The sequence below is a fragment of the Bacillus rossius genome, chromosome 11, assembly GCF_032445375.1.
Source record: "Bacillus rossius redtenbacheri isolate Brsri chromosome 11, Brsri_v3, whole genome shotgun sequence".
Classification (NCBI taxonomy): Eukaryota; Metazoa; Arthropoda; class Insecta; order Phasmatodea; family Bacillidae; genus Bacillus; species Bacillus rossius.
In genome coordinates, this window is record NC_086338.1 from 38,924,486 (window position 1) to 38,949,670 (window position 25,185).

General features: G+C 39.8%; 1 protein-coding gene across 1 annotated transcript in view; it reads right to left on the bottom strand.

Moving 5' to 3' along the window:
• The window catches only part of LOC134536449 (uncharacterized), a 70,662-nt gene extending 50,756 nt beyond the window's left edge, over window positions 1-19,906 (bottom strand). The window contains exons 1-3 of the mRNA XM_063376165.1: window positions 19,897-19,906; window positions 17,323-17,528; window positions 9,691-9,826 (exon numbers count right to left, since the gene is read on the bottom strand). Coding sequence (XP_063232235.1) covers window positions 9,691-9,826; window positions 17,323-17,528; window positions 19,897-19,906 — 352 coding nt within the window. The remainder of the gene's footprint in view (window positions 1-9,690; window positions 9,827-17,322; window positions 17,529-19,896) is intronic.
• Between the last annotated feature and the right edge of the window lie 5,279 nt (window positions 19,907-25,185).

The following is a 25,185-nucleotide window of genomic DNA, read 5'->3' on the forward strand; positions in this document are numbered from 1 at the left end:
GTATTTTTTTTCTTCTCTTGCTACCTCCCTTGTTAGTTTGGAGCAGTATGCCTATTATATTTTTCCTAACATTTTTTTTTTTTGCTATTTACGAGCTATTTATAAGTTGACATCCGAACAGCTTTATTTCAGCGGCGCGGCGGGGGAAAAAAAAAAACTCGTTACTGACGTCGGGCGTGGTACGCGGGCTCTCGAAATAATGCCCCGTGTTTTTTTTTTTTTTTTTGGCCGGAACGGACGACACGCGAAAGGTTGCCGGGGTCCGGAAGGGGGCGCGCCGCCATTGTTATTTTTCCGTGCGCCGCGGATGCAGTATCGCGCGCGCGCGTGTGTGTGTTAGGGTGTAGCGTACCCGCTGCTGGCTAGGGGTTGTGAGAAAGGGGGGTGGGGGGTTATGGGTGCCGGTGTTCGCGGTGTGGAGAGAGGGGGGTAAGGTCGTGTTAAGGGAGGAGGGGGTTATATATATCGACGTAATTCGCGAGGGTTTCTGCGCCGGGCGATCAGCGGGGACCGACCGGTTTAATTATAGAGCTGTGCGCGCGCGTGGGCGACCTGAAGTATTTCGCCGGCTTCTAAACCACGTTTTTTTTTGCTACCCCCCCCCTCCCCGAACTCATCCCATACTTTCTTTTTTCTTTTTTTCTTTTTTTTAACAAATATATTGGTTTGCCTCGGGCAAAATTGGGGCGTTAGGGATGTTTACTCGGGCCTCGCTTTTTTTTTTCTTCCTGTTTTAACTACCGTGGCTACGGTGGCTTCTCCACGTTAACAGAGCATTTTAAAGGTCTTCACCGTTAGGATTTAAATGAGTTGAACCAACATAATTTAAGTCAACGACAACAAAAACAAAAAAAAAAAGGAATAAAAACCAAAGAATTTAATATATTGTATTTGTTCGCTGATTACAAATTTATTTATTCCCCCCCCCCCCCCCCCGGCCGGTTTGAAAAATTTTTTTTTGTCTTCTCGGTTTGTAATTTCATACAAATCTAACGACAATTATTATTTTTGTTTGTGTTTTTTTCCTTATAAATACATATTACCGTAATTTTTTTACCAATTAAAAACACGAACAGTAAGTTTATTTTTATCTGTACTCAGTTTTGGCTATTTATCAATGGCTCAACGGCTCTGTCGATACCTAGGTATGTATCACCCTGTTTAATTTTTATGCGCGGTGTTTTTACCACGCTTTTATTAGCTTGACGTGTATGTATGAAGGAATAGACTGTATTATAAAATCTTTCCATTCAATTTTTACCCACTTTTCGACGTTCGAGTGTGTTGAAATTTTGCATACATATAAAGAACCTTTGACAATACAATATTTTGATGACTTAAGGCATTGTTAAGGGGTAAATGGGGGGGGGGGGGGTCAGCGGGTAAAAAAATCACTATTTTCGAGCAGGCTTTCTGTATATTCATGAGGTCGGGGCATGGTGGGGATTTGTCCCGGGGTCAACTGCTACCCTAAGGGGGTAGGGGGAGGGTTAAAGACCCATAATTGCGAAAATTATAAAAATAAATGCTTTTTCGATTTGGAGTGTTTCCGATCCAAAAGTTAGGGTTATGGTGTTTAATGTGTTCAGAAAATGGGGGGAGGCGTAATGGCCCGACATTTTGAAAATTTTAAAAATTATTATTTTCTATTTAGAGTTTTTCCGAAGTCGTGTTATGGTGGAAAATGTGCCCGGGCTTCGTCTTTTTCCTTCTTGGATGCCCCTAAATTTCGAAAATTTAAAAAAATATATATATTTTTCGATTTAGAGGGTTTCAAAGGTAGGGTTATGTTGGTAAATGTTCCCGGGATTTTACTTTCTCCTTCTCGGTATAGGAGGGGGAGGGGGGGGGGGGGGGCGTAATAATCCTAAATTTAGAAAATATCCTAATTATGTATGTTCTTTTTAGAGTGTTTTCGAGGTCAGGTTATGGTGGAAAATGAGCCAGGGGTTCGTTAATGGCAATATGGGTACTAGGTATATCTGAAATTATCTGGCCACTATTCCGGCGTGATTTATTGTATGATTCGGACATTCCATCAGTCCTTGTTGATTTCGGCATAGACGGTGTACATATAATTAAACCAATAGCCATTCAGTTTCCCAGTTTCCAGCGAAATACAGCTATGGGACTGCTGAATGTTGCCATTAATACTGAGTTGGGCATCTACCGTGCATAAAATGCAAGACTGCACTGTAGATTATTCAGTTGTTTATTTGGGATCTCGTCTCTTTGCTGCTGAGCAGGCTTAAGTAGCTCTTAGTCGCGTAAAGTCACTGGATGGTCTCCAAGTAGAAAAATTTGATTGCTCTAAGATAACAAGACAAGTTCCATGTATTGTTGACGCATTGGCTGAAATGACTAGATTACGTGAACATAAATGATTAATTTGAAGTTCATTATAACAAATAAATACTTTAATCACTCATATTTAGTATTTTTAAATTTTTTCAATTACTTATATTCGATATTTCATTTTATTTTGTGACTTAAAATAATAAAATAAACTTATAATTTAACAAACTAAAAAGCCTCGCTTTTATCGTTGAATGAACTAATAATTAAAAATAATAAATTTTTTATTTAAGTTTTTTGTACAGCAGCAAAATAATGCATCACAACTCTGTATAACTAAAAGCATAGGGAGGGAGCTCTCTTCTTTCATTTTCGTAATAAAAAAAATCCTAAAATTACTGACAGAAAATTTAAGACAAATGATATCAAACACCCCAGTTTTTAGCTATACAGAGTTGTGGTGGGTGCATTATTTGGCTGTTGGACATAAAACTTAGATTTAAATTTTATTTTTTAATTTTTGTTAATTCAATGATAAAAGCGGTTTATTATTTTTTTAATATAAGTTTATTTATTATGTTATTTTAGTAGCATTAGATTATATATTTTTTTCCGCAAAGAAAAAAAAAACACAAAATTTACTACGGAGTTAATACTTTCGAAAGACTCGCTTATTCAAAGTTTATCTGCAACACGAACAACTTTAGAATACATTAATTGGCTCGTTACCGAGGTTAGATGTTTACAAATCACAGGCGAGTAGGTACTGAAAGACTAGCTCGCATTTTTTTTTTGTTAAATTTTTCTTGTGTGTCTAGTTTTCTGTCAAAAATACGGACATTAACGAGAAAATAGAGTGATAAATAGTTACTAGAGTGTAATTGAGTTTTCATGATATCTTATTATAAAAAAAAACAATCAAAAATTTGCCTGATTCTTTACTGTCACAGGAATTCGATCATTATCGTTTATAAAACACACTCGAGTATACTTCATTACGAACACAAAATTATCCAAAACATTCTCCGAAATTTAAGTTCAAGTTGGGTTCGAAACGTTGATTTGGAAAGTGTGTTCTCCTAATTTTCCGGAGGTTGGCTATTCCATAACTCCCACGCCCCTCCCCCCCCCCTTCCCAAGGATGGAGCACTTCTCCAAAACATTCGGGTCCCGCAAACGCAAATGGGGTGGGGCCCCGCACGGTCTCGGCCCTCCATTGGCTGGGAAGAAGATCCGTGGTGTGACGCAGAAGCTCCGGATGCAACTTCAACCCGAGCCAGCACCCGGCGTCCCTACACTGTCAGAAATTACAGTCAAATTTCCGGACCTTCCAACGAAGGATTCACCTGAAATAAACGAAGAGTTATTCGTTTATTTAAAACTAGCTGTGCCAAACGGTTTCTTCCCGCGGTCTAACAGTTAAATGTAACTAAAAAAAAATTGGTTGTCTGTAAAGTCGGTTTACGGACGATAGTTTAACGTGACAACGTCATAAAAAAACATTGATGAAATGATTGCATACTTTTATGAATAAAATTGAATCATTTTTATTGAATTATCACTATTTTGTATGGATACAAAGAAGGAGTGAAATGAAATCTACAATTTAATTGATAAATTTACTTTTATTTGCACTCATTAATTCAAATATGTTTATTACTTTAACGAAGAGATTGTTTTAACTATAACTTTTTATACATGTTTGCTATTTAACTTCTTCCAATCTGTGTTATTCTGTTAAGGATAGGACGATGATAGGAAAAGTAGGAAACGAATGGGAGTGTTTCAAGTTTAATGTGCCTCGAAAAAGTCAAATCGATGATTGTTCCAATCGAGTGGAAGAGATAGATGCCGCGCAAACGTACATTGAGCGTAACGGGACAATGAGCGTAACGGGACATTGAGTCATCCTTTTTCGTGCGTGCAGCCGGCGTTCATCAATTTATTAGACGTTGTCACGTCAAAAAAAAAACGATCAAGGCTTTGCATTGTACGACATAATACCTACAAAATATTCTAAATGTGTGTTTGTCTGTTCGTCCTTTCACGCAGCAACGGATCGATATGTTTTTTTGCATATAGATAGTTTATGGGCCGAAAAGTGACAGGCTGCATAAAATTATGAAATTTCACCCCACGGGAGTAAAAAAGGGGGCGAATTCAGTTTTACAATAGAAAATCATAGGCGGTATGTCATAGATACACAAAAAGTGAGTTTGTTTCTTTGGCCTATGATTTTCTGTTATAAAAACGAACTCACCCCTTTTTCAATCCATTGGGGATGGATTTTCATAGCAATGTGTGGCCAGTGTGTTACTACAGGTTATGAGCTAGCTTTATGCCAGATTTCATCCAAATTCGCTAAGCGGTTCGGGCTTTATTGAGTAACAAACATACACACTCGCTCAGAAACTTTCGCTTTAATAATCTATATATCAAATGGGATGTTATTATGTAGGCCTATGTATGAATGACGTCGATAAACTCTGACACCGTTTGACCGATCGCCATGAAAGTTGGCACATCGAAGTGTTTTTTCCCGGTGAAGATTTTTAATTCAATCCATTTTTTTCGTAACTCGCCGCTAGATAGTGCTGCAGCGCATCAAATTCCATTAAGTTCAACCGAACGCCATGAAAAATTGGTATATTGCGATATTTACTGTCCTTAATCCTCAGTAAAAACAAATAGTGATTGTGAGTGAGTTTAAAATGGAATAATATTTTTTACGCTTTATTTCGTACAACCAACCATTTGTGAGATATACATCTGTGTTCCAACCTATGGTCGGTACCCTCCACCTGTCCTCCCAAATATGCGCCCTTTAAGGGTAGTTTGGGAGTCGGCTTACAGATCTATTTAACATTCCAGGGCAAGTAATATTGAGACAAAGCTGTCAAGGGATTACTGCCCCTTTTGATCAGGAAGGTGTTAGAGCTTCAGGCATGACCAGGCCAGGGCTACCCAGAATAGTCACCAACTTAGCCCCCCCCCCCCCTTCCGCCTCACTCAGCTTATTTAAGATATACAGAGGTAAATAAATAAACACGGTCAGGTCAACGTGTCTCGGTCTATGCTAGCATTAGTACGATATTAGAGACCACACCGTATTTCGACTTCCGAGTTAAAATGATTCATTTAAAAAAAAATGAACAAAAATAAGCGTTTTCTCGCTGTAGACTTCACCAGTTTTTGAATGTTTTTTGTTAATGTACCAAGAATATTAACACGGTTTCATTTTCCAAAGTAGGTTAACTGGGTGTCCGTAAATTTACGAAGATTGCCGGAAATTCACGAGGATCCCTGGATCACTTGTGAATGGGAAGCCTTCATTTCACAGACGAGAGAGCCACACTCGAAGTTCCCCGAAGTCATGGTGCCCGAAGTTCATGCTAGGAAACCGTTTATATGATTTCAGAGCATCTTTAATGTAGCTATCCTAACCAAATAAACCTTCCACAATGTTTTGAAGTATTTATAATGTAGATAACCTAACCTAATTGACCATTAGTTACCATTAGAGACCGGAAAAATTCGCGAATTCATTTCGCGATAGGCTAAAATACAAATAGTTATGCCTCAGTGCTGCCTCTGCTATTGGCTCACAACTCACCTGGATGACTCTGGGCCAATGAGAAACGCCCGACTAAAGCTTTATCGAATCACAGGCTGCTACGTTGGGACGTTTCACAAGACAGCAGCCAATGAGTGGGTGACATTTGACCGAGTGTACGTATAACTATGGAGTTCTTCCTGGAGGTCATTGAACTCGCGAATTTTTTCCGGTCCCTAACGATCGGGCGTTTGGCTCTCTCGTCTCTGAAAAGAAGGCTTCCCCTTGAGAATTGGAGGAGGAAAATTTTAACAGTGTGCCGTATCCCGTCCCCCCCTCCCCCCATTTGACCGGCCGTCCCGCTGATCGCGGCGTAGGCGGGGGAGGAGTTGGGGGGGGGGGGGTCGGGAGGGATTACTCGCGGGCGATGTTGACGTTTAATACGGAAGGCTCCCGTCGCGAGGGGAAAATGGGGTGGGTGGAAGAGAGTGTGGGGAGAGGGGGGGGGGGACATGACGCCCCGGCAATTATCCCCCGGGCACCCGAAACGTCACAGCGCAATCGGCCGAGATAATCGGAAACATTCGGCTGCCGGAGGGGGAAAGGGGAGGGGGGTAGGATGATACGAAGAGGACGGAACCGTTGGTCGATAGCCCTTGGCATGTGCTGCGCGGTCTTCTGTTCTGGCGGCTGGCCGGACCCCTCCTCCAATGACGATATTATCAAAGGGTTGGCCACGTCTGCATTATTACACGGTAACCGGGCAGAGCCCCCCCCCCCCCCCTTTTTACATCTTTATGCGCGTTCAGGAAGAAATTTTTAGTATGCCATGAATTGCGCTTGCATATCACACAAACGGCGAATCAAACGGGCTGAAAAAAAAGGCAATATGCACGCGCGTTTCTGCTACGGCCGCGACCCTAAAGTCGTCAAGATGGCGGGCCCGCAGTGTGGGAACAAGCACCCATATATAGTCATTTTCGTGAACATACGGGGGCCACACTAAGCGTATTGGTGTGCCAAATGAAACTTTGTTATAGTGAAAACTATCCTGGAATTCACTTTTTTTTTTTTTTAACTTGAACAGTCATAATAAGACACGATTTAAACTTTTAAAATATGTACACATTATTTATTAGACAAGAAAACTGTTTTGAAAAAAAAACACTGTGAAAAGATACTTTTCATATTGTTCTCTGTAACATTATGAGCACGACGCTTTCTTTTATGAATTTTTCAAACGTAATTTGGAATCAAAGTTACATTAAAACCGAAAAAGTATAACTCAAGAATATTTTTTTTTAAACCACGGGAAAGATAATCGAATATTCAACATTTTGACTTTATTTTATCATTCTTATTATGTGCGCAGTTAATAATGAAAAGTTACCCAGGGAACGTTATACAAATAACTTTAGTTATTGGAGGTACTGGGTCAACACAAAGCAGGAATGCCCGGGTAAGAATTTGAACTCAGTAATACTGCGAGCGCTATTTTGTAGTGATACAAAGTTGAATGTAAATGTACAAATTTATAAATATCTTGTAATTTTACATGAATATTTCTGTTCATTTACGAAAAAAAATTACTGTGTGTAGTTTATTTATAAGGCCTTAAAGGTGTGTTATCAAACACATGAAAAATTACTGTGTGTAGTTTATTTATAAGTACTTATAGGTGTGTTATCAAACACATACCCACGGATTATTATCATTAACTATTAATGCTTATTCGTACAAGTAGCCTATTCTGCTTCGACTAGCATCCCTTCTTATAAAATACAGAAATTCAAAATAGAATAACACTTTCTTGTACTCAAATGTAAATACTAATTTCAAGACTGGTTTGTAAACTTAGTGAAACAAATTATAATTGAAAACATAATTTACTTTTTTAGCTCAACAACTGCGTTTGTTTTCAAATTGAAAAATTTAAAACTTTTATACTGAAGAAATAAAAATAAAATGTGATGTACAAAAAGTCGACAGTAATTCAGGTATGTCCATAAAAAGGCGATGGCGTTTACAACCCCACCATTGTCTGAGTATATTACTGCTCTGAAAAAAAATAGTTCTTTGGCCACCACGAAATATTAAGTCACTGTGAACCAGGCCAAATATGATACTATCTCAGAATGCAAACCTGCAGTAATTAGAATGTTTACAATATGCAAACTATCAAAAAATAAGAACTTTTCGAAATGCAATCAGCTGAATACGTATTTATTTATAGGTAACATGTGCACCCCACAAATAAATTATGTTGTCAAAAAAATCACATTTTATCGTAGGTACACGAAGTGTCTTATTAGCGATAGCAAAATATTGTCTTCACTAATTAATGATTTCGCTGAGACTACAAAATATGTTTCGTTTTCACCACGGAACATTTGGTAGGGTTGCATCCTGATAAATCCAACCAGTAAAAAGCAAAGTTTGTATGTTCTGGTTTGTGAGCCAAGGGTCCCAGGTTCGAGTCCAGTCTGGCCTGCTAAATGCCATGTACAGCTTGCTGAAATAATAATAAGTTGAGCGCATAAAGTATGTTTTAATTACGCTCGAATCATTAATAACGGGAATCTTTAACTTGTGGAAATTTAACTTCCTGGGCTCAGGACTGAGTTGTAGCTTCTTAGTAATAAAAAATATTTTTATTTAAGTCTTGTTGTGGTGAAAACAAAGTACTATTTTTTTTGCTCAAAAAATATTAGTACCACAAAATATCTCTTTTGCTAATAAGTTACTTAGGAAGCATTGCAAAATTATCTTGTTAACACACATTATTTAGCATTATATGTATAGTCTTGAGTAGTTCACCTCAGTCAACACACGATTAGTTGAATATTATACCAACTAGGCCCTGTTCCGATCAAACCCGTTATCTTCTAACTGGCAAAATATTTTGTAGCCTCAGTGCAACCAGTTTTATTTTATCGAGGTTACGTAATGAATGAGGCTCGAAACTTCTGACGATAGGGAACGGGAGAAAAAGGTAGAAAAATGTGCAAGTGAAAAAAAGGAAGAGAGGAGAAGGATTAAAGAAAAAGAAGGGGAGATGGAAAAAAGGGAAAGAAAGGCAGAAGGAGAAAATGGAGAGAAAGATAAGGGGAGAAGAATAAAAGAGATAAAATGGGAGAAGGCAATAAGGAGAAGGGGAAAGAAAAGGGAGAGAAGGGTGAGAAGGGAGAGAAGTGTGAGTAGGGGTGAAGGGTGAGTAGAGGAGAAGGTACACAGAGAAAAAGGTTTGTTCGAATCAAACAAGTATTTGTTTATATATGGCAAAACAAATATTTACTTGGTGGAACAAAATATTTTGTTAGCTTAACCAAACTCGGTAAAAGTGACATAAATGATTTGTTACACCTAACTATATATATATATATATTTGAGTAGACAAAATCATTTTGTTGGGTTAACAGAATCTTTCCTACTGCAAAATATTTGTTTGAATTAACAAAATATATGTTTATTTCGCCATATACAAAGAAATATTTTGTTGAGGCAAACAGACTTTTCTCTCAGTGTAGATAAGGGGAGAAATAGAAAATGGAAACGAGGTGAGCGGGAGAAAAAGGAGAGGAGCGAAGGCGGAGGAGGGGAGGAATGGTGAATGGAGGAGAAGAATGAGAAGGGGAGAAGGGTGAGTAGAGGAGAAGGTAGATAAGGGGAGAAATAGAAAATGGAAACAAGGGGAGCGGGAGAAAAAAGAGAGGAGCGAAGGCGGAGAAGGGGAAGAATGGGGACAGGAGGAGAAGGATGAGAAGGGGAGAAGGGTGAGACGAGGATAAGGTAGAGAAGGTAGAGAAGGGAGAGAAGGGAGACAGGTGTCGACGCGCACTCACCGACCACGACGAGGTCCCCGTGCTGCGACACCGTCTCGAAGGACGGCGCCTCCGCCGACACCTCGCACAGGTAGCGGCCCGTGCTGGACAGGTTCACAGACCGCAGCACCACCTGGCTCTCCGACGAGTTGCGGATCTGCGGAGGGCAACAACCCTGCGTCACCTGACACTTCTTCGAAGTACTGCAGTACCTTCTGCCACTGTTCCTCTGCCAACAGCGCTTTGCAAACAACGTCGTGTGACGTCATTCGGGAAATGAGTAGGGTCACGGAATTTTCGCGCATTCATTTAGTCGCAAGCTAGAATGCAAACCTCCACACTGTCGCACTGTGTTCATGATTGGACCGCAGTTGTTTGGACACGCCCCTCTTACGACCGTGAGCCAATGATGCCCAGATAGGAGAGAAGTAAGCGAATCAGGTAGTGCCAAATAACGAGGATAAAAATGTTCTCGCTAAGAAATCAACCAATGGGAAAGTAAACATGCGTCGAGCACACCTATAACTTTGAATCCTATCCTGAGGCCAGAGGAATCCGCGAAATTTCCGGGACTCTAACATGACACAGACTATACAATACAAACCTATCCTTGTATTATGCGCGCGAGGGCTTTGTTTGCAGGGTTCGCACACCTCATTAATATCCTTAAAAAAATCCTTAATTTGTCTTTATTTGAATAAGGGCCCTAAAAAATCCTTAAATTTCACTTATAATGCTTTAACCACCACTTTTAACCAATGGTATTGAAATCTGTTGATGATACCAGAGTATGTCTCTTAACTAAAAGCATGAAAATGCTGAGGGCGGGTGAGTAGTTTCTGTTTCATTATTTTGTTTTTAAAACTGTATTTTCAGGAGAGTGAAAATTGTTTAAAACAACGTGTTTTCAGAATATTTTTAATGGCACGAAACACCCGTTGAAGTTTCTTGAAAGCACGCAAGGAACTAGCAAAACACCTTAATTTTAACTTTTACGTCACTTGATATGTTAACCCGCTTAAATATAATGGTTTTGTGCTTGGAGGTGATAACTGTTGGTATTAGTCTTTTTTGACGTGTGTGAGAATTTGTCATTATGTTTTAATGCTCAGTTGGTGGTACTGATTTGTGTATTACCTGAAAGAAGTGATTTTGCAATAAACGTAGTCTTGGTGAAAGTTACACGTCGTCTGCATGTCTGTATTGTGCTCCGACTTTCCCATATCAATAACCCGCTGGAAGCACCAGCGAGCGTGCTTTACATCCCGCCTCACTAACTGTCCGTGATGATCGCTATGTTCGCAATGTTCGCTATGTTCGCTGCGCCAGGCGGCCAGACAGGATAGTCTAGTTCGCGACGTCGGAGAGATGCATGCCGTGGGTTTCGAGTGATGATTCCGACGATGATGATATTCTGCTGGATCTCACAGTACGTAAACGTAAAAAAAATGTTCATGGATTTAATATTAAAAAAAAAAAAGAATTTGATTAATTTAATCATTTGATGAAGCAGTTGCTTACGAAGACGAAACAAAATTCATGGATTATTTCAGGATAAATTCAACTCAGTTTGATAGCTTCCCCTGGGTTCAAATCCCAAGCACTGTCCTGTAAATCCTGCCTTCTACATTCTTCCATAGATCTATTCCATAAACATGGATAATTTTTGTGATCTTTCAGTTGACTTTTCCGTTGACTTAATTATTTAAAGCACAACACCGAGAGAAATTGAACTTAATAAAAAAACAAACGCAGAAGTACATAACAATTCCTCGCGAAAACAAATGTTTTTGTTTATCTGCGTATGCGCGAATTCAGCGACGTTTTAGAAAAAAAATAGTCGAGAACCAAACACCTGGTGACGTCGCCAACACAGCGAACAAGGCGTACACAGCTGTGTGTGGCCAGTGACACCTGAGATGCAGCTGGCTGTATTTCACTTGCGTAGTGAACATAACAAACATAGCAAACATCGCGAACATAGCGAGCATAGCGCCCTGTGTGGCCGTAGCACCTTACTAGGCCATTTTTATTTTTACATTTTAGACAAATTCACTATCAACAATACGTAGAGACCTGCAAAATTCGCGGATTCATTGACCTCTAGGATAGACTCCACAGTCCTTTAAATACTCGCGGAAATGACACCTGTTCATTGGCTACTGACGCGTGAGACGTCTCAACTAGGCTGTCCGTAATTCGCACTTTCTTGGTTTAGTGTTTCCCATTGGCTCATAGTTCCCCGGATAAAATGTGGGCCAATCGCAGAAGCGGTACGAACTTATAGTTGTTTTGATGCTAGCCTATCGCGAAATGAATCCGCGAATTTTGCATGTCTCTAAGTCAATACGTGAAACAAAAATAAAAAACAAACTAATCTTTCTTTTAGGATTGCTTCATTTCTTGCCATTTTAAATGATTATCAGTAGAGAGAGGAAAATTCGCGGATTCATTTCGCGAAAGGCTAACCTCAATACTCATTCAGTTTGTGTGACTGGACCACCGTCTACCGGAAGGACTCTGAGCTGGTGAAAAACGCTCAACGAAAGAAGTATCGAATCACACGCATCCCAGTAAACAGGTGCCAAGACTCAGTAGCCAATGAGCAGGCGGTAGTTCTCCCGAGTACACAGAGGATCGCGGAGTCTATCCTAAAGGTCATTGAAACCGCGAATTTTTCCAATCTATAACACTTATCAGCAGGGGCATGCACATTTCGCGAAAAGATTCCGAGACTAGCTGAAAGTTAAAACACTGTAGCATCGTCTGTGTTTCGTGATTGGGTGAGTTTCTTTCAGTTACATGACGAATTGTTAGCACCAATCACAGTAATTCATTGCGGAAGAAAATGCGTCCTTACTGGCTCAGCCAAATAAGGCAACTACTTCTCTCGTAGAAAGGCCGCCAATCACAACGAAGAAACCGCTGGTGCGCGTATACCTTGTTGCAGTCTAATAGGCGTTCAGATTTATTCGCGAAAAATGCCTACCCCTATTAATTGCACAATCAATATATTGGCCAGCTTTTTTTATTTAATACTTTGTTACTGCCTGTTGTTAATTAACACGTAACAGCCTCACAGCAGATATAATACCATATAATAACACACCTTGGTGAGTGTCGGCATTATATTTCGACCCATTCCGTATCAATACATCCATGGCTAGACGGCCCTCTCAATCCACGCGCTCTCGATGCATAAGCTCTAGTCTGTGTAAACCGCTTAATTTCCCGACGCGTTCCGACACAGTTTTATTATTATTATTATTTCAGCTTCTGGTACATACATGCGGTCAGGGGCGATCCTATCGGAGAGCGCGGACTTGTGTTCACGAGAGGGAGAGAGAGAGAGAGAGAGAGAGAAGCTTCGTTCCGATATCGCGAATCGATATCTCGATATCTCGCCGCGTGTCGACGGCCATGTTCCCCCTCTTCTCTTCCCTAGGCCAGAACCCTTTCCCCCACCCCCCAACACCTCCTCCACCCCTTCCTCCACAATGACGAAGGGCATGATCACCGTTATCGGCAATACCCGGTGGGGCGACACATGGCTGGAATGGCATTGCGGACTGACCCCACCCCACACCCACCCTAATCCACCCCCCATCCATCCCCACCACCCCCCCCCCCCCCTCCGCAACCACCAATTCCCATTACCCACCACAGCGAGCCGCGCCACCACTCGCATCCAGTGTCCGACCATACCTCCTTCCCCCCCTTGCCCAGCACAATCCATACTTAGATCTGATGATTTAACAGGACAGCATCCTTTATTAACATTTGAAAAAATTCGTGGTTTCAGTGAACTTCAGGATATACTTCACGCAGGACCGGCGCGTCCATATAGGCGAACTAGGCAACCGCCTAGGGCGCCAAGTAGCTGGGGGCGGCGCAGCACGACACATAACAGCTCATATAATATGTTTAACGATTATTGAAACTATATGAAAATTGATTTTTGTAACAGTTTGGAATGTTTATATTGATATAAGTAATTATTTAAAGTCCACGGTGACCTGTTTATGATTTGTTATAAGTAAAAAAGTAAAAAAAACAAAAAAACACAAGCCTGCTTTCATTTGATTGTTGACAAAATCTTAGGCTTACGTGAAGTATTTTGAGGCAAGGAAAATTTTTTTTGGGGTGTCCGGCCCGAGGGGGTGGGGGACATTAAGGTTTTCCGCCTAGGGCGCCAATTTACCTTGCACCGGCCCTGACTTCACGATCCTCTATGCGCTCGGACAAACTACACCTGCTCATTGGCTACTGGCTCGTGAGACCTGTCAACTGGGATGCTGGCGTTTCAGTACTTATTTTGTTAGTGGTTTTTCCATTGGCTCAGATTTCCTCAGGTAATGTGTAGTCCAATCACTTACGCAACATGGATATGAACGATTTTGGATTCCGCGAATTTTTCAGGTCTCAGCTAAAATTTTGTAATTTTGCACTTGATTTAAAACAAATTCACTACACAACCATAATTTATTGTTTATAAATGTATTAAATGCTCAATTAGTCCTTATTTAATGTTTTTTTTATGAATTTAAAGGTTCGTAAATCAACAAAAAACATTTTTTTCCTCATTCATCATCTAGAACGCACAAAGAAAAAAAATATTCTGTGCTTTTACAAAAGGTCTCTTTGGAAACCAGTTTCCAACAAGTAGTTTGAAATACTACGAGAAAGAAATTTGAAATTTGTATAGCACATAGCTATGGTGGGTTTTTACATATATGAAATACGTTTTTTTCTCGATATAATACTGAGTATTTCTTACGAAAATTGGCATTCGATTTTATATTTTATTTGATGTTTCATGCAAGCATATATTTTTTAAACAATGTTAAAGATAATATAATATTTAAATAATGTGATTTTATTTTGTTGTATCATTCTGAGTAATGTGCGCAGTTAATACTGGAAAGCTATACAGGAAACGGTTTACACATTATTAATTTAACTATGTGAGGTACTGCGACAACGCAAAGCATAAATGCCCGGGCAAGAATCCGACCCCAGGATTACTGCGAACGCCACGCACACCGGGGTGAAGAAGCGAGACGGTAAACGCGACAAAGGAACTTTAATTTAATACAATTCAATTATTTCCACATACACCATCACAGTTTTGCACTGTTTGTCATGGAAGAAACCCAAATCTAAAGGAAACTAAAGGAAATATTGAATAAAAAATACATGGATACCTTTAATTAAGAATGAAACTAATATGCCACAAAATCCTATTTGCACATGCAACTCCGTACATGTGATAGAAGTGATCCTCGACTCCTAAGTATATCAGAAGGGGTAAAACGGAAGCCAGAGAGAGAGAGAGAGAGAAGACAAGTTTCTAAACAATAAATATTACTCACTGTTGAAATACTCCCACCATAAAAAAAAAATATCGTGTATGTGACTGTTTCTCCAAACGATTCTGCCATTCGGAACACACCAAAATATCTTAAATGAAATATGAATTTCACAACAGGTAGTGCTATCAATGCGGGAAACGCAGAGTCTTGTCTCAACAGCGCTCTCTACGCTGCCGGTTGTACGAGGAACGAAAGAGCGCGCCAGTAAAACAAATGCAGACATTCAAGGCACCCACAGCTGACTGTGTAGGATACCAATATCTATTATTCTGAAGAAGGAAAAAACAGCGCATGTGCACACTCTCTGTCTTATTCTATCGTCCATCCATCTCTCGCGGGTCTTTTTTTATTTTGGCGAGTTGACGAATCATCGCTAGAGACCGGAAAAAATTCGCGTATTCATTTCACGACAGCCTGAAATTAAAATTAGTTATACCTCAGTGCTGCCGCCTCTGCTATCGGCTCACAACTCACCTGGACGACACCTTTTGGCCGGTGAGAGAAACACTCGACCGAAGCTGTATCGAATAACAGGCCGCGCTACGTTGGGGACCACCTTCACAAAAGACACAGCAGCCAATGAGAGGGTGACAACATTTGACCGAGTGTACGTAGAACTATAAAGTTCATCCTAGAGGTCATTGAACCAGCGAATTTTTTCCGGTCCCTAATCATCGCACAAAGAAAAGGAGCCCAGCAACGTATATGACATAGTGCTCTCTTTATACATCTCTAGGGACACCTGTATTTCTCGAATAAATTTGGTGTCAAGGTACATCGCAAACCACCGTAGTTTTTTTCTTGTAGTTATTGGTAGAGTCACGGAAATTTCGCGGATTCATTTAGTCGCAAGCTAGAATGCAAACCTCCACACTGTCGCACTGTGTTCATGATTGGACCGCAGTTATCTGGACACGCCCCTCTTACGACCGTGAGCCAACGATGTCCAGCTAGGAGAGAAGTAAGCGAATCAGGTAGTGCCAAATAACAAGGATGAAAATGTTCTCGCTAAGAAATCAACCAATGGAAAAGTAAACATGGGTCGAGCACACCTATAACTTTGAATTCTATCCTGAGGCCAAAGGAATCCGCGATATTTCCGGGACTCTTAGTTACTGGCTGTAGTGGCGAGAGGTGTTTTCCCGCACTTGACGGGGCCAATGTGGAATGATGATACCGTACTGCTGCACGCACACGATTCGCCATCACTCTAAGAAAAAGCTACAGTGTTTTGTGACATACCGTGACACGAAACGTATTCGCGAAATGCAGGTGTCCCTATGTAACATCTCTTTGGCCGAGATAATTTCGTATCACTAGAGACATGCGAAATTCGCGGATTCGTTTCGCGATAGGCTAGCATCAAAAACAACTATACCTTCGTACCGCTTCTACGATTGGCCCACAATTTTAATCTGGGGGGAACTGTGAGCCAAATGGGAAACACAAAAACCAAGAAAGTGCCGAATTACGGACAGCCTGGTTGAGACCGTCTCACGCGTCAGTAGCCAATGAACAGGTTTTCATTTCCGCGAGTATTTACAAGGACTGTGTAGTACATCCTAGAGGTCAATGAATCCGCGAATTTTGCTGGTTTCTACGTTTTTTTCCTAACCTAAGTTAAAACTATGTGTGTAAGGGAGGGGTCTAGGTAGGGAAGACTCTAAGTGCGTCTCAGGGCAAGCCCTATACGCTCTAAACATGCGGGTTTTTAACCATGCAGAAAAGGTCACGTGCATCATGTGCTAGGAGGGGATTGGCCAGCCATGGCAGACGTTTTCGCCATGACTAACTCCCCTCACTCTTGATTCTAGACTAAAACTAGATAATTTGGGCCCAGGTAAAACCTCCATAGACAGAGGGAAAACCCTGGGCCCATACATGCGGGATGCAAAGGTCATGCATTATCACAAGCAGGTGGATTACAGGAATAGAAGGATGGTCCTGGAAGAAGAGTGGGGCGTGGTAGAAGTTCTACTATGCAAGTGGTGGGGCACTTGGACTTTCAGTCCGCATTGGTTTGGTCAGGTCTGGTCTTTTGGGGGGGCGGCTTATGCCGTTTACCGTCGTGCTGCCAGTTAGCACTCATTGTGGCTGTGTAATATGATCGTGTAAGTGGGGCGGTCGCGAACTGTGGCGTCGGACTAGACTCCAGAGTGGTTTCTACGTATCACAAAACGACGCGGATGTGGGTGGTTGTTGAGGGCGAAGGGGAAGGGGTGATGAGGAGTGGGGAAGGGGAAGGAGGGGTGGGGGAAGGAGTAGGGGGGTGTGTACTCACGTCGACGGACACCCCCGGCAGCGGGAAGAGCTGCGCCGGAGGGCTGTCCTGCGGCAGGTAGCGGTAGAACTCGTTGCCGTCCTTGTACCACTTGACCGAGTAGAGCGTCTCGCCCTCCAGGTTGAAGCGGCACTCGAGCGCTGCGTCCTGGTCGCGCACCGCGTGCAGCGGGATGCGCACCTCCAGCATGCGCAGCGCGCGTCCGCCTGCGGGGGGAACACGCACGTCACACACACGTCACACACGTCACACACACACGTCACGCTGCCGACGAGTGACACCGAGGAGATGACACACGCGGCACTTCTGCTGCATCTTGGACTACGTACAGACACACACTTCGGGGTTCTTTGACGTGACAACGTCTAATAAATCGACGAACGCCGGCTGCACGCACGAAAAAAGTGTCCCGTTACGCACATTGTCCCGTTACGCGGTGTCCCGTTACGCTCATTGTTCCGTTACTATGTGTTCCGTTACGCTCATTGTTCCGTTACGCTGTGTCCCGTTACGCGGTGTCCCGTTACGCTAATTGTTCCTTTACGCCGTGTCCCGTTACGCTCATTGTCCCGTTACGCTGTGGTCCGTTACACCTTCGGCGAGTGCAGTAATAATAGGCTAAGTTAGAATTGACTAAAAAATTATGGTTATTCATATAATTGATGACAGATATTTGATTACAGTTTATTTATATGAAAACTTGTTCATAATTATATTTAAAATTTATAGATAAACGCCAGTTTTTAAAATTAATTACATGTCATCTACACGTGAACTGTTTCGTCGACTGTTTAAAAAGTGAAGTGAAAAGTTAATGTGGTTTTCATTGCTTATTACAACAACAATTTCGGCAGTAAAGGTTAATTATTCATTCATTTTAAAAATCTGATTACTAGTATTATTTCAAGTATTTATTCTTTTAGTATTAAAATAAAAATGATTCAATTTTATTCATGAAAGTATGCAATCATTTCATCAATGTTTTGTTATGACGTTGTCACGTTAAACTAGCGTCCGTAAACCGACTTTACAGACAACCAATTTTTTTTGTTACAAGTATTTTCCTCGCGCCGAGCGGTAATGCTGTGAGTAGTATATAAGATGCGTTCCGGGAACAGGGTCCATGACGAGGAGCTGAGGAGCCAATGTCGACCATCTTGTATTGAGACGTCACAGCGGCCATCTTGGTGTCAAATATCCTCAAAAATGTCTCGAAAATGACTCAAATTTTCGATTTAAAAAATGTATATTTCGTTCGAAAAATTCCAGCTGTGAAAGGAAAATTTTAAGAAGTCCAGAGGGGAAATTTTTCACGGAAGGGTGCAGTTTTTCCCAAAATCCCCATCAGAGGTGGCAGCGCACTCTAGCAGACGGCATGTGTACTAGTGTTCCTTGTATCGATTACTGAAAACAAGATGACGGTGGCGCCTTCTAGGAGACGAAAAAAATATCTCGGATCCAAGATGGCAGCCTCCAAAAGATGAAAACGAGATGGCCGCCATAACGTCATACTGACTGTTGTAATATCTGCCTTCCATTTGGGGTGGGAGATCAGACTGCCGTGGCTGCCTGGAGGAAGGAGCCATCGCCAATTCTTAATGGAATTTCCTCTCCAGATTCAAATCCAATACCTTTTTATAAATTAAACTTTTAAAGAATTTAATTAAGTTAATTTTATAAATTAAAAAAATCAGTTTTTCTGGCATATTGAATATTTTTTTTTGGATTTTTGAGTCATTTTCGAGAAATTTTTGACGAAATTTGACAACAAGATGGCAACGGGATGGCGTCCACTATCCCGGTTTGGCCTTGCCAATAATCGAACCACGTCCCAATCTTGGACGGGAGGCAAACGAATTAAACCGCCTAACCACCGCAGCCTTCTGTCCAAAATATTCGCTGGGTAGTTTGGGAAGTGGGACTACAGGGAAATTGAATCCACACAGCCACGAGTGTATCGGGGATATCCTAAGGATGTCATGAATTAAATTATTTTTGTTTCGTACGCCAAAGTGGGTTCGCACTGTGTGTCATGGAAACAGCTCAAGAACAGGCAAAGAACACAGAACATAAGACACAGTCATGGACGTAGAAAACAAGCCGGAAACAACCGCTGTCTCTTGGTTTCTCTACGATAAGCAAACCCGAAATGGTGTTATGTCCAATAAAAAAATACAGTTTTAAATTATCTTCCCCATTGAAATAATAATTCTAGTAATGTACTTAGCATTTAATTGTGTTATTTGGGGATATTTATCAGATATCGTAATGTTTTTTTTCCCCCACAGGTCAATATAAATACGTATTTTACATGTTCCAAGGATGTGAAAGTAGTGCATACTTTATACATCGTAGCCATATTTAGAACGTTCTTAATAGGATATTTTATTTCATGCCTAACCTATTGATATGTTATCGCTGTGCACATGAGTTATCTTCAAAAGCGCTAGTATAAAATAATACTTCAAGGTTTTTTTTTGTGTAGCAGGCACCGTTTCCCCCCTTATTCATAGTTCGATATTGTATAAAGGCATAATATCACTAAAAAAATATTTTCACACCTAGAAACCTTACCGTAGGACATACTGGGTATTTAGTAAGTGGGTTTTTCAAAGTTTTGTTGAACGGAAGGAAATACTAAACATAACTTTAGAAAGGTTTCATTTGACCAGAGAGAGAGAGAGAGAGAGAGAAAGAGAGAGAGTCAATTAAAGTTAAATAAAATTTAAAATTTCCAGAAAGATATGCTGCAAGAGAGAAAATATCCAACCGTGTCAAAAGCATCGAAAAAAATTAAATACCAATTTCTTTTTTTTTCTTCAGAACATGGCTTCACGGGGTGAAAGATCAATAGAAATGCTTACACACGAAAAAGGGACACTCGCCATTTTTCCAGCCAAGTCCTAAGAGAAGTTTACAGGCAGTGGAAATAAAGTCGGAGAAGTGAGGGCAAATACAGTTAGAAGTTTGAAACAGCTTGGACAGCGAATGGGTGGATCGGGAACGGGTAGGAGGGGGAGGGGCGGGGACAGGAAAGAGAGGGGAAAACAAGAAGCACGAGAAAATGATAAATAATGCAAGGAGTAAAGAAACTTTAGCGCACGGAGGAACGGTTACGTATTCCCGGAAAGCAAAAAAAAAAAAAAAAAAAAAAAAGGAAGGAAGGAAGGTATAAAATGCAAGGGCCTAAATAAAGTGCGGAGGTACACAAATCTAAAGAGTCCTTTCGTCAGCTGTAATAAAACGTCTCGCGAAACTTCTTAAATGTAATATCCCTGACGGATTTATTTTTTTTAAGAGTAACCATTGTTTACTTTAACTTATAACTAATTAGATTGCTTTAACTTATAATTAGATTATAGAAGCAAACATCGGTTTAAATATACTGAAATAAATTAGCAACAAAGTAATACTATAAAAAAACTTTTTAAAAGTGCAGATTTCTGAACATCCATTAACGAATATTTTGCGGGTTGTACTTATGGACTAGAAAAAATTCATAACTTCATGGACATACAGGATAGACTCCACAGTCCTCTACACATATATCACATGCTCATTCTGCTCACACGAGGAAACATAACAACTGGGAAGCTTTTGATTCGTCAATATATTGGTTGAGGGTTTATGATTGGCCCAGAGACTTCCAGGCGAACTGTGAGCCAGCAGCAGCAGCACTAAGTTATATACGTGTGTTTAGATTCTAGCCTATCGCGAAATGAATATGCGAATTTTTCTGTCTCTAGCTATATTTCATACACATTTATAGAGACCGTAAAAATTCGCGGACTGAATGACCTCTACGGTAGCCTCCACAATCCAGTGCTTACTCTGTAAAATGCCACCTGTTCATTGGCTGCTGACTTGTCAGTCGTTTCGACAGGGTAGCCTATGATTCTATACTTCTGTGATTGAGGGGTCTATAATTGGCCGACAGTCCTCCAGATTAAGAGTGAGCCAATGGCAGAATCAGCACAATGGTATAATTATTTGAATTTTTAGCATATCACGAAATGAATTTTTCCGGACTGTAACGGATATAAAAGTTTAGTATCGAAGCGTTTAAATGTCACAAGGCTTTGCGCATGATGTTTAAAGAAAGTGTAACCTAAAACAGGTGCTAGCGTCTTTATTTTTGAGGTAATCTCTTTTTTTTATTGCCAATGAAGTGCGGGATGAAAAAATATATGGCTATCATGGAATGTCCTTAACTTTGCCAAGTTTCCTGCGGGTAAGTTCTGTTTTTTTTTTCCCGTATAAACTACCATAGATTTTTTTCAAGTTTATCCATATTATTGCGTATCTGAAGTTACAAATAGTTACTACTAGAATTAAAACAGAAGAGGGGGGGGGGAATGCTTATAGTGTTCAAACTGAAGCTAAAGCGTTACATTTGTCTTAATAATTTTCCTACTCTTACCATATATAGATTAAAAAAAATTGTTTTATTAACGTTTCTTAATTTAAAAATTGTAATTATATTCTCTATAATATTTTAACTGTAAAATACATTACCTACGTTTAACAAGTGTCCTAATTTTTTTTATATAAATCTCTGTCAAAACTTAAACTTAAAATCAAATAGTGAGTTACAAAACATTAGACTATAGACCGCAATTCCTCTCGAACGCATCTGACTACTAATTTTTAAATGCAAATTTTACCTAACTCTGGGAAAACTACATCCAAAATTCTATAACGAAATCTCACAATGCAAGGGAATAAATAACCTTATCGCGTATGATGTAAGAATCTCCAACACACAGAATAAAAATGGTAAAATTGATGGTGAAATCACCCTTTTCAACAGTTATATTAACACAAATATTATGACAATAGAACTAATCTCAAGTCACATTTGACTCACAGAAACTATAAAGCGAGATGAAGAGTATTGTATAAGGTTCAAGGTCACGAGTTTCCTATTTTGAGTGCGAAACGTACAAAATTTCACCTCGCTTAGGCGAAGTCTCACTCAAAATTTCCAATATTTTTTTTTTCTGCTGACGGCAAAATTCAATGCTGCGCCAAAAACCGTTTTATTTAATGGTTTTATTCAGAGTATTAATGAATTACCTGGAATGGTTTTTAAACCAGCTGATGTATCCGTGCTTATAATACACGACTCTCAACCAGAGTACACTATTGATGCACCTCGAACAAAAAAAATATATCGAATTTTAGTAATTGGTGTATAAAAATTATTAATAATTATTTTAAATGTAAGTTTTTGAGACCATTCAATTTCCTATTTGTATAAACAAAATATCAAGCCAATATGTCACCAAAGATAACTGAAAAAATAATGGATTAAGATTAGAAAGGGGTTAAAGCGTCAGAAATGCAATAGCCATTTCCGGGGGACGAAGAAAACAACAATGCAAAGCCATTGAAGGGAGAAAGAATAAACATCAAAAAGGCAATAGAAGTTGTTGGGAGACAACATAAAGATCAAAAATGCAATATCCATTTCTGAGAGACGACTAAAACATCAACAATGCAACAGCCATTGCTATAAAAAAGGTAATAAAAAAGTTCTGCAGTGATGAGCTCTGAATCATGTCCCTTGACGTCATCAAGTGCGCGTAATACATCTGCGCCACAAAGATTTTGGAGATTTGAAAGGGAGAAAATGGGGGACGCACCACAACGCCGAAATACCACAACGCCGAAATGCCAAATTGACCACAACGCCGACAACTAGAAAACTGCTGTGTACCACAACGCCGAATTACCACAACGCCGAAAAATGTCATTGCAGGACTGCCACAAAGGTTAGGTTAGGTTAGACTAGGTTAGGTTAGACTAGGTTAGGTTAGACTAGGTTAGGCTAGGCTAGGATAGGCTAGGTTAAGTTAGGTTAGGTTATATTACGCTAGGTTAGGTACACAGCAGTTTTCTAGCTGTCAGCGTTGTGGTCAATTTTGACATTCGGCGTTATGGTATTTCGGCGTTGTGGTAACGACCCGAGAAAATGTATTATTATCATTGTAATGCCAGTTTAAAAAAATGATTATGTTTTACTATTTCTATTTTAGTTTACCAACCTTATTCCAGGTTAGTTTCAATTTCATAAAGTTTCATTTGGCACACCAGTGAGTTTGGTATATACCCTAATTTTTACGATACGGGTTTATGTTGCCTCACGTGGGTCCGCCATTTCCGTTCATCGACTTCCGTTCCATGGTTACGAAACCAGGTGCTCCTACCAAATAACTACACCGAGAGATAAGAAGTTTACATAATTAAAAAGTTTTACCTTTGGGTAATAGGAAAAATTGTCATCATATACTCAACAGTATTGAAGTGATGGTATAAATAATGATAATTGTGTTTCCTTTTTTGACGTGACAATGTCTAATAAATCGATGAACGCCGGCTGCACGCACGAAAAAGTGTCCCGTTACGCACATTGTTCCGTTACACTGTGTCCCATTAAGCTCATTGTTCCGTTACGCTGTGTCCCGTTAGACTCATTGTTCCTTACGCTGTGTTCCGTTACGCTGTCGGCGAGTGCAGTAATAATAGGTTATGTTACAATTGACTAAAAAATTATGGTGATTCATATCATTGATGATAGATATTTGATTACAGTTTATTTATATGAAAACTTGTTCATAATTATATTTAAACTTTATAGATAAACGCAAGTTTCTAAAATTAATTACATGTCATCTACACGTGAACTGTTTCGTCGACTGTTTACAAAGAGAAGTGAAAATTTAATATGGTTTTCATTGCTTATTACAAGAACAATTTCGGCAAAAAAGGTTAATTGATCTTGCATTTTAAAAATCTGATTACTAGTATAATATCAAGTATTTATTCTTTTTTTATTAAAATAAAAGCGATTCAATTTTATTCATAAAAGTATGCAATCATTTCATCAATGTTTTGTTATGACGTTGTCACGTTAAACTATCGTCCGTAAACCGACTTTACAGACAACCAATTTTTTTTCCTTCTCTCGCACGATATGGGTCTATGTAAAATTTATGTGGGTGGGTAAGAGTGAGTGAGATCTAAGGTAAACGTGAATTCTGGTTCAGGCAGTGATTCCCTCCAAAAAAAGGTTGACTTTTTTTTTTTTTTAACAATGCAATGAACGCGACTGAATTCCAGTCGTCCGCACTAGCTGTTCTTTGCGACACAACAGACTCGGTCGACCGTGAAACGCCATTAACGCCAGCACTTGTTCGAAGACCATCGAGGCGTTCGCTTTTAGAATATTTGTATTTTATTTTTGCAGTCACTACGTTATTAATGCACTCTGCGTATTTCCAATTTTTTTTACTCTCTCCCTCTCCCATCCATATTTATAACGAGAGTTATTTTAGTGATTAATTCCTACCAAATTTTAGCTCTTTTCATTGCCAAAAGATAAAACACAACTACTGTAGCAAGATAAAAATAAAATACTCTGAAAAAGGTTTACAAAATTGGGTGGAAATTTTTATACGGCAGGTGGGCATGCATTACGATTTACCGAATTAAATATCGCACTTGAATTTTTTTTTAAAGTTTATGAAATAGAAAATTTTCTCTTAAAAATGCTATTATAGTGTGTTTAGAAGTGGAAGAATCAAGAGACACAGAACATGGAGAGGGTGTCTATTTTAAAGTTGAAGTTACTATGGTTAGCCATTGTTTAGAAGAAAAATAAAACTGTAACTCCATAAAGGCTAGTAATATACGTTTGATTAAAAGCTTGTAAAAAAACTAAATTCACGTAATCTAAAAAAAAAAAATGGGTGCGTGTTTTTTGAACGCGTGTTAGAAGTTTTACTTACTTGGCGTGATAAAAAAAAAGGAACTTTAATTTTGCATGCAAAAGTTCGCACTACTCAATGGAGCTAGGTTCAT